General features: G+C 45.0%; 1 protein-coding gene across 2 annotated transcripts in view; it reads left to right on the top strand.

Annotated features, from left to right (window-relative positions):
- Positions 1-10,000, top strand: part of ak1 (adenylate kinase 1) — a 17,464-nt gene that overhangs the window by 2,194 nt on the left and 5,270 nt on the right. The window contains exons 2-5 of one of the 2 annotated variants that reach the window (XM_048259229.1): positions 5,262-5,288; positions 6,333-6,368; positions 7,223-7,386; positions 9,664-9,780. In XM_048259229.1, the coding sequence (XP_048115186.1) occupies positions 5,282-5,288; positions 6,333-6,368; positions 7,223-7,386; positions 9,664-9,780 (324 nt within the window). In that variant the 5' untranslated portion in view covers positions 5,262-5,281. Of the gene's footprint in view, positions 1-5,261; positions 5,289-6,092; positions 6,166-6,332; positions 6,369-7,222; positions 7,387-9,663; positions 9,781-10,000 lie in introns of those variants that run through there. The other variant, XM_048259228.1, reaches the window with a different exon arrangement.

Genomic DNA, 10,000 nt, shown 5'->3' with positions numbered 1-10,000 from the left:
ACCCTCCTCGAGTTTCACACCGCAAAAATCATCTTCACTTCTGCAACCAACACAAGTGACAGAAAACGCAGATGCCTGCCCATGTGACACTTGCTGCCCTAACCCTAGATGATACTTGCTGTCCTAACTAGGGTTCCAAATGTTCCGTAAAATACGGAATCGTCCCGTATTTGAAAGGAAATAGATGCATTCTGTATTGAACTGATACGGTTCAAATCAGTGCATATCCATGACAGATCAGTATAATAAGACTATGAACGTAGAATGCACGATTCATATGAGATAAAAGGAAAATCTTGCTGCTGTCATTTATCCCTTTCGGTTTGTCTATCATCACTATCCCAACAGAGAACACACTTTTCGTTTGAGCCACTGTGAGTCACGTAGGCCTATATCACGCTGATAGTAGCATGAGATGACATGTCTTGCTCAGAGTTTTACAGTGCATCTGTGCAAGATAGACAACTAGGCTAACCTACTTGCTGCTGAGACAGAAAAAAGCCAGAGATAATAAGGCTTCACCAAATTCAGAGCTGTGCTTCTGAGGCTGCTTGTGGTGTTCACAAGATATTTTTTTCTGTGATATCTGCCAGTTAAGTTTTATACATTTCAGAGTTCAGAGAGTGTGGTTTGAGTAGAGTATAGGCTACAAACAGTTATTTCTTTATTAAGTGTTTTGGCATCGAAATGATTCTTTTTTTGCACCGGTCAGCAAATTAAAAGTAGAAATGAGCAGGCTAGTAGAAATGAGCCGGCTAGCAGGCTAACAGGCTAGCAGGCTAATTCAATACGGAGCCCAGGAGGCATCATTGCAAGAATGTTTTTTTTAGTATATTGTGAGAATGTGCGCTCATTTGACCAAATTGTGCACTCGTTTTACTCAATTATGATCTCATTTCACTAGATTGTGCATTGAATATGCGCTCATTTTAGTAAATAGTGCACTTGTTTTAGTGCGTTCATTTGACACAAGCCTATATCAATACCAACCACCCCCACACACACACACACACACTGACACTAAAAGATACATAGAACTAGACTTACTGACACCAACAGACACCAACAACCAGTGTTACTGACACTAACAAACACATAGAACCAGAGTTGCTGACACTTACACTTAGCGTTATGAACTACTCTACATAAATCATAAGATGTACCATGCAGTAGCACATGTTTAATAACAGTTATGTAAAGGCCATGTGTATAGCACATTACAGCCTCTTGGCACACACATGGGCTCACTGCCACTGGGGCTGATGGGCTCCTGGGTACTCACTGCCACTGGGGCAGATGGGTATACGGGGGCAGATGGGCATACGGGGGCAGATGGGCATACGGGGGCATGTTGAGATGCTACAGAGGGCACCATAATAGGCCAGAGAGATGCACCTCAGAGAGAGAGAGACAGATAGAGAGAGATAGAGAGAGAAAGAGAGAGAGAGAGAGAGAGAGAGATAGAGAGAGAGAGACAGATAGAGACAGAGAGAGAGAGAGAGAGCAGTGCTGAATCAGGAATCAGGTGTCTGTGTGACATTTACAGCGACCCCGGGGTTCAGTGCCTGAGACTCACGCGCTGCCATTGAGATGGGGGGGGGGGAAGCCCCACAACCAGGGTGGGACCGATGGGGGCAAGCCCCACTACCAGGGTGGGATCGAGGCCGCTGGCCAGGGTGGGGTGTAACCTGAGCCGGGGACGAGAAGCTCCGTGGGCTCTTTTCCCATCATACACCTCACAGATAGAACTACAGAATACAGTACTGAGACATTAGAGGCAGTACATACTCACATGACTGAGACATTAGAGGCAGTACACAGGACTGAGACATTAGAGGCAGTACATACTCACATGACTGAGACATTAGAGGCAGTACACAGGACTGAGACATTAGAGGCAGTACATACTCACATGACTGAGACATTAGAGGCAGTACACAGGACTCGCTACATACATTAGAGGCAGTACATACTCACATGACTGAGACATTAGAGGCAGTACACAGGACTGAGACATTAGAGGCAGTACATACTCACATGACTGAGACATTAAAGACAGTACATACTCACAGGACTGAGACATTAGAGGCAGTACATACTCACATGACTGAGACATCAGAGGCAGTACACAGGACTGAGACATTAGAGGCAGTACATACTCACATGACTGAGACATTAGAGGCAGTACACAGGACTGAGACATTAGAGGCAGTACATACTCACATGACTGAGACATTAAATACAGTACATACTCACAGGACTGAGACATTAGAGGCAGTACATACTCACATGACTGAGACATTAGAGGCAGTACACAGGACTGAGACATTAGAGGCAGTACATACTCACATAACTGAGACAGAGGCACTACATACTCACAGGACTGAGACATACTCACATGACTGAGACATTAGAAACAGTACATACTCACAGGCAGAAAAGGTACTGGAGTCAAGAGTCTCTCATCCACTCATGTCCAGGCAGAGAGAACTCCAAGACAACCCATAAAGTCAGAGAGGAAAATGCATACTCTTCTGTGTTTATGCTTTATTGTTATTATTCAGTAAAAACACTTATCATAAAGAATCAAGATTCTGACAGAGATGTCTATCAGGAAACTTACAGAACTGAGGGAGGAATACATTGCAAACCCAAAACCACAACTAGTCGCCACTAGAACCCAAAAACACAACTACCCACCACTAGAACCCAAAAGCACAACTACTAGCTACTGGAACCCAAAAGCACTACTCTCCACTAGAACCCAAAAGCACAACTACTCTCACAACTACTCACCATTAGAACCCAAAAGCACAACTACTCACCACTAGAACCCAAAAGCACTACTCTCCACTAGAACCCAAAAGCACAACTACTCGCCACTAGATGTTGATTCAGTGTGATTCAGTGTGGCTGTTTTCTGCTTATTATTTTGATCCATTCCTATTCTGGAATGCAAGTTCTTCTCCTCTTTTAAAATTGTAGATGTTCTATTCATTTGAGGACAGGAGAGGAGATTCCACTGGTCCCTGTTCAGATAGGGCACATTTGGGATGCATTTGAACCAGAAAGACTGACCACTTGCTTTTTGATTCCGTTTGTGTATTACTATGGCTTGTGTCCATCCCTAAAAAAATCATTTCACTGCCCTGTTGTATGGAAACGGGGGGTTTGTGTTTCAGTTTCGTTTTCTGTGTAAAGGGCAGGGGATTTCCACTTCAGCGTAATGTACGAAAAGCTCAGGCTGGATCAGGATGTGGTGTAATCTGTGCTGCATAATAGCAAAGTCCTGCACCAGATTTCAACTTGAAACCTCAACATGGGAGGTGGGCACACTAGCAAGGAAGCTGCAAACAATGGAAGCTGGAGTCTGTCATTAGGGCATATCCACTGGCTAGTTACAATAGCAAGAACCCGTTTTCAAAGTGTCCCAACCCAAATGAAACAGGCCACAGTGGACTGTGTTAATAAAGGTCACAGGGAATTCTACAGCACCAGACACGACACCAGAATTCTACAGCACCAGAAACGATTTGTGAAAAACACCTTGTTACACTGGTCCATACATATCCAATAGCCATTAAACAAACAAACAAAAACACTATTCTCACACAGGCGTTTATAGCCAGCAGTGTGCCCTATCCTTTATAAGAATGAACCGTCCACTCCCAGAGGCCATTTGACTCACATGTTTATACAGGGTCGTTGCAGGATGGAGTGCGGGCAGGGACCAGGGTTGCCTAGTGAGACCAGGTCTGGCTCTTCCTGTTGGACTGTTTGACTTTGGCGGTGCAGAGAGGCCATTTGACTCACATGTTTTAGGGCCAGGATGGGGCAGAGCCTAGTGAGACCAGGTGGCTCTTTCCTGTTGGCTGGCATGGTGTTAGCCAGGGGCAGAGCCTGGCAGTGCTGGCATGTGTGTGCGGCCGGGCGTGGCCAGTAGGCAGCTAGCCGAGCTCTTACCCGTCTCCCACACCACAGAGAAGCCATGGGCACACACTGGAGCAGGGTAGCCGTCTGCCCACGCCACCCTGGCCCGCCCACACAGCGTCATTCTGCTGCTGCATCCTCCTTCTCTATTTGAGCCTATAAGGGACAAGACCGCACATGTGAGCTACACTGGCAAACACAAGTACAGGGAACAGCCATGTGCAACCACAACAAAGTATTTTCTGTACAATGAAGCGCTATTTCAGAGGATTAGACCTCCACTGCAGAGTCTACTAGGGTGGTACACGTCTACAAACACAGACAAAGACACAGGGAGAACGAGAGAGCTGAGGTTTCCCTTTCTGTTTCATTATTACATTTCCCATTATGATACAGTGGACAATGTTTGTGTTGCTAGGATAAACAGGATATCTCTCTCTCTCTCTCCCTCTGTGTGTGTGTGTGAGGGCTTTCTTATCTCTATGATATTTTAATGGAATTCCAACTGAAGCAAGCATGAGAGCTCTTAAGAGAGCCCTTAAGCCAGTGACTCAGTCTAGGCACAGTGCTAAGCACCCATATTTACTGTCATCACAGCTTCGCGTGGGGACCAGCTGAGATGTCCGTTCTGGTAGCTACAGTGTTTTAAAGGTGCAGTCCATGATTCTAGCTCCATACAAAATTGCTGCTCTCTCCTGGGTCTGCGCTGTAAGGGGTGCGTGTGCCCATGCGCTCTCTCCTGGGTCTGTAAGGGCCCATGCGCTCTCTCCTGGGTCTGTAAGGGCCCATGTGCTCTCTCCTGGGTCTGTAAAAACAAACAAAGCAGCTCAAATGGGATGGGAAACAAAAAAGTGGCTAAAACCAAGTTCTGCACTATTCTGTTGCTCTGTCCAAGTTCTGCACTATTCTGTTGCTTCTAGAGCACAGGAGGGAGAGATGCAATTTGATTGGTTGTTCAACTCAAATATCAACACAACGTATAATGTGTAATGTGTGGTCATATTCTGATGCAGTAATCCAACGTCACAGACTGCATGTATAATGTGTGGTCATATTCTGATGCGGTAATCCAACACCAGACCGCTGGACAGAACAGCTGCTGCTGAGTCCAACACATGCAGGTGTGGAAAAATATCGATATAGCGACCTCCGAACCCCACACAGGTCAGGTATATGTTTTTCAGCATATATACCCTCTGCTGCACCCCGGGCAGATAGGATTTGTATAGTGGATGCATGTCGCCCCTGCACCCTGGGCAGATGGGATTTGTATAGTGTATTTGTATTCATTTTATAGTATAAATAACTCTCTTTCTCTCTTTATATTGCAGATTATCCATAACAGATCATCATGACAGGTAAATAATCCACTTTTTGTGTTGACCACAATTAAAGGGTGCCTATGTTATTTTCTGCACTGGTAGTAAACAGCCCACAGCAGTCTATAATGTCAGTAAGTGCAGTGTCAGTGAGGACAAGTTCTCTCTCAGTGCTCTTTCTGGCCAAGGGAGTGTCAGCTGATCTTATCTGTTAGAACAGGGGAAGGGGAGGGACAAGATCACGTTACCAGTATACCGGTACAAGGTCTTGGTTAAGTCTATACTGCCCTCATGTGGTTCAGTTGTTGAACTGCAACAACATGCATATTGCTACAGTATAAAATACTGTGCAGTCATAAGACAGCAAGGAGCATGGCCTTAAAACTTAACAACTATTAGATTAGAGTCTAAAATAGGAACAAACAGATTCAATGCTGGTAGCGTAGCACAGAATTTTCACGTTTTAAATCCATCCCAGGCACTGGTCAAACATGGATTTAAATCCTAAATCCCTTCACACTTAATGATTACACACGTGGTACCATAATACGATTAGCAAATAAGTGTTTATGTACATATAAGAATTAAATTGTATTATTATTATTATTACTAACCACACATTTGCACTATCTGAACTGCAAGTCTCACTGTTCTCAACCAGAGAGGGTTGAAGCGGAGTAATCAAGGATCTTCGTCTCAACTTAGCATGTAAAAGAAGCAATTCATCCAGGAAGCCCAAAAACATTGTTGTGTAACGCTCTAGAATCTTTGGTAGTTAGCAACTGTTGCCATGGCACCGGAATACTTTTTGAACTGGTGAAAAGAGTTAGCCTCTACAACAGATAAACAGCCTAGAAAATGGGAAGTCCTTGTTCGAAGAACATATCAGTGTCTTCTTTAGAATCGTCCCAAAAAGGTAGAGAGCAAAGAAATGTAGACTTTATTCACTAAACTTACAACTGAAGCAGGTTATACAATATAGGCCTACACCAGGTGGGGTGACAACTTTGATGTTTTGTAGCCTAGCCTACTAGGGAACATTTCTAACTATCTTGGATTGTCACTGTGTTCTTTCCCACTCAGACAAAATCAAGGGAAAGAAGATCATCTTCGTTGTGGGTGAGTCTGCATTCTTTGAGTGCTGAAATCCGTCTGACCCCATCAAGTGTCATATTAGGATTATATATTTTCTAGAAGCAGGGTTCATTTAGCCCTGTAGGCTAGGCCTAGGCCTACACATTAATGAACTACAGTACAGTTGTTTAAAATAAATGCAAGCCTACTAGGACTAAAGCCTGTATTTGTGTGTCTATGTGTGTGTGTGTGTGTGTGTGTGTGTGTGTGTGTCTATGTGTGTGTGTGTGTGTGTGTGTGTGTGTGTGTGTGTGTGTGTGTGTGTGTGTGTGTGTGTCTGTGTGTGTGTGTGTGTGTGTTTGTATGTGTGTGTGTGTGTGTTTGTATGTGTGTGTGTGTGTCTATGTGTGTGTGTGTGTGTGTGTGTGTGTATGTCTATATGTGTGTGTATGTCTATATGTGTGTGTGTGTGTGTGTATGTCTATGTGTGTGTGTGTGTGTGTGTGTGTGTGTGTGTGTGTGTGTGTGTGTGTGTGCATGCGCGCGTGTCCTCCGCAGGTGGTCCCGGCTCTGGTAAGGGCACCCAGTGTGAGAAGATGGTGGCTAAGTACGGCTACACTCACCTGTCCTCTATGCGGTGGTGGGGTAGGGTAGAGGGGCTATGTGTGTGTGTGTGTGTGTGTGTGTGTGTGTGTGTGTGTGTGTGTGTGTGTGTGTGTGTATGCATGTGTGTGTGTGTGTGTGTGTCTATATGTGTGTGTGTGTGTATGTCTATATGTGTGTGTATGTCTATATGTGTGTGTGTGTGTGTGTATGTCTATATGTGTGTGTGTGTGTGTGTGTATGTCTATGTGTGTGTGTGTGTGTGTGTGTGTGTGTGTGTGTGTGTGTGCAACATGGTGGTCCCGGCTCTGGTAAGGGCACCCAGTGTGAGAAGATGGTGGCTAAGTACGGCTACACTCACCTGTCCTCAGGAGATCTGCTCCGTGCCGAGGTGGCCTCCGGCTCCGACAGGGGCAAGAACCTCCAGGCCATCATGCAGAAGGGAGAGCTGGTGCCTCTGGTGAGTGTGTGGGGACATGGGCGGTGGTGGGGTAGGGGTAGAGGGGCAAGAACATGGGCAGTGGTGGGGTAGGGGTAGAGGGGCAAGAACATGGACGGTGGTGGGGTAGGGGTAGAGGGGCAAGAACATGGGCAGTGGTGGGGTAGTGGGGCAAGAACATGGACACGGTGGTGGGGTAGTGGGGCAAGAACATGGGCAGTGGTGGGGTAGTGGGGCAAGAACATGGACACGGTGGTGGGGTAGTAGGGGCAAGAACATGGACACTGTGGTGGGGTAGGGGTAGAGGGGCAAGAACATGGGCGGTGGTGGTTGTAGGGGTAGAGGGGCAAGACCCTCCAGGCCATCATGCAGGAGGGAGAACTGGTGCCCCTGGTGAGTGTGTGGGGATATGGGCGGTGGTGGGGTAGTGGGGCAAGAACATGGACATGGTGGGGTAGGGGTAGAGGGACAAGACCCTGGGTGGTGGTGGGGTAGGGGTAGAGGGGCAAGACCCTGGGTGGTGGTGGGGCAAGACCATCATGCAGGAGGGAGGACTGGTGCCTCTGGTGGGAACACGTGAGTGAGGAGGGGGACACATGGAATAGAGAGAGAGAGAGAGAGTTTGGAATAGATAGATAGATAGATAGATAGATAGATCCAAATACAAAAATATTACTATTACCATTACATTAATACACAGGATTAGATGTTAAAATCCCTTGTGCCAAAATCCAAGGTAAAAACACATTCAGAAGCCCCTGCTCAAGTTTAACTTTAAAAAGCACACTACCCACAAATCCGCCAACAAATGGTCACAAACACAATACAAATGGCCCATCCAACAGCAGTATATAGTATGCGGCATGTCATTGGGGTTATCAAGTGGGCACCCTCATTCACTGATGTTTCTACACTAATATCTGTCTTATTTTACTTTATTTTTTTCTATTTATACAGTATGTTGCTTTTGCAATATTGTGTACACTGATCAGTCAGTCAGTCAGTCAGTCAGTCATAATCTAACATCTAACTCTTGTGTTATTTACTTACATAGACATTCAACATATATCCTCTAACTCTGTGTTATTTTCTTAGATAGACATTCAACATCAATACTCAACCCTGTTATATTTTCTCATTAGACAATTGTATCTATAAATTTGAGTGAGGCTACGTTTCTACGGTGACGATGAAAAGAGAAGACGCAGAAGTGGCGTCTCGTCTTCATTTTTTTATTCGTTTAGGCGAGCATTCTCTGGGGAAATCTTTGTTTATATGAAGGCTTAAGAGTATGTGATATTGATTGGATATGCATTCCAGACCGCTGGGTGGTGGTGTGATAGAACCCAGTGCGTCCGCGGCAGACATTCTAATTTGACAGTTTAGCCAGAGAGGTAATCAAGGATCTTTGGTTTAGCCGTTTAGATGGACGCAAACCGGTCGTCTTCAAAACTCTACACTCTGGAAGAGTCTTCAGATTTTTTCGTCTTCAAGCCCTGATGGCGGGTTGGCTATTAATAGCGAAAGGCACTTATGATAAAATATTTTGTCGTCTTCCTTCGCAATCGTTCTCGTATAAACGGCCCCTGAAATAGATTAGATGCCATGCACTTTATGAAAGGAGTCCATTCCTTCTGGAAATGTCTTTTAATCGATGCCTTCATAGTTTACGTAAGGTGGTAACATTCATACATTGAGTAGTCTACATTGTGTCACAGAGTTTGAGAGTTTTGAGCCCTTGTGTTATCATTTTCAAATAATCAAATGTATAGTTATGAATGAAGGTGTTAAGTGAGGTTGTATAGTTATGAATGAAGGTGTTAAGTGAGGTTGTATAGTTATGAATGAAGGTGTTTAGTGAGGGAGTATAGTTATGAATGAAGGTGTTAAGTGAGGGAGTATAGTTATGAATGAAGGTGTTAAGTGAGGTTGTATAGTTATGAATGAAGGTGTTTAGTGAGGGAGTATAGTTATGAATGAAGGTGTTAAGTGAGGTTGTATAGTTATGAATGAAGGTGTTTAGTGAGGGAGTATAGTTATGAATGAAGCTGTTTAGTGAGGGAGTATAGTTATGAATGAAGGTGTTAAGTGAGGTTGTATAGTTATGAATGAAGGTGTTTAGTGAGGGAGTATAGTTATGAATGAAGGTGTTAAGTGAGGTTGTATAGTTATGAATGAAGGTGTTTAGTGAGGGAATATAGTTATGAATGAAGGTGTTGAGTGAGGGAACTAGTGCCGGACTATCTCCTAAATCACTAATGTGCTAAATGTGCTAAATCACGCACATGTGTGTTTCAGGACACAGTTCTGGACATGATCCTGGACGCTATGGTTGCTAAGGCCGACACCTCCAAGGGCTACCTCATCGACGGCTACCCCCGTGAGGTCAAGCAGGGCGAGGAGTTCGAGAAGAAGGTAAGAGAGCGACAGAGCTCACGCAGGGAGTCTTATTAGTACAGTAGAGGGTGCAGCAGTAGAAATGGGGTGCAGTAGAAGAAATGGGGTTCAGTAGTAGAAATGGGGTGCAGTAGTAGAAATGGGGTGCAGTAGAAATGGGGTGCAGTAGAAGAAATGGGGTGCAGTAGTAGAAATGGGGTGCAGTATCGCGCTGGGCAGGGCTGGGACCATGTGTATA

This window comes from Alosa alosa, chromosome 12, assembly GCF_017589495.1.
Source record: "Alosa alosa isolate M-15738 ecotype Scorff River chromosome 12, AALO_Geno_1.1, whole genome shotgun sequence".
Taxonomy (NCBI): Eukaryota; Metazoa; Chordata; class Actinopteri; order Clupeiformes; family Clupeidae; genus Alosa; species Alosa alosa.
The sequence above is the reverse complement of the archived record's forward strand: the minus strand, read 5'-3'. Positions and strand labels throughout refer to the sequence as shown.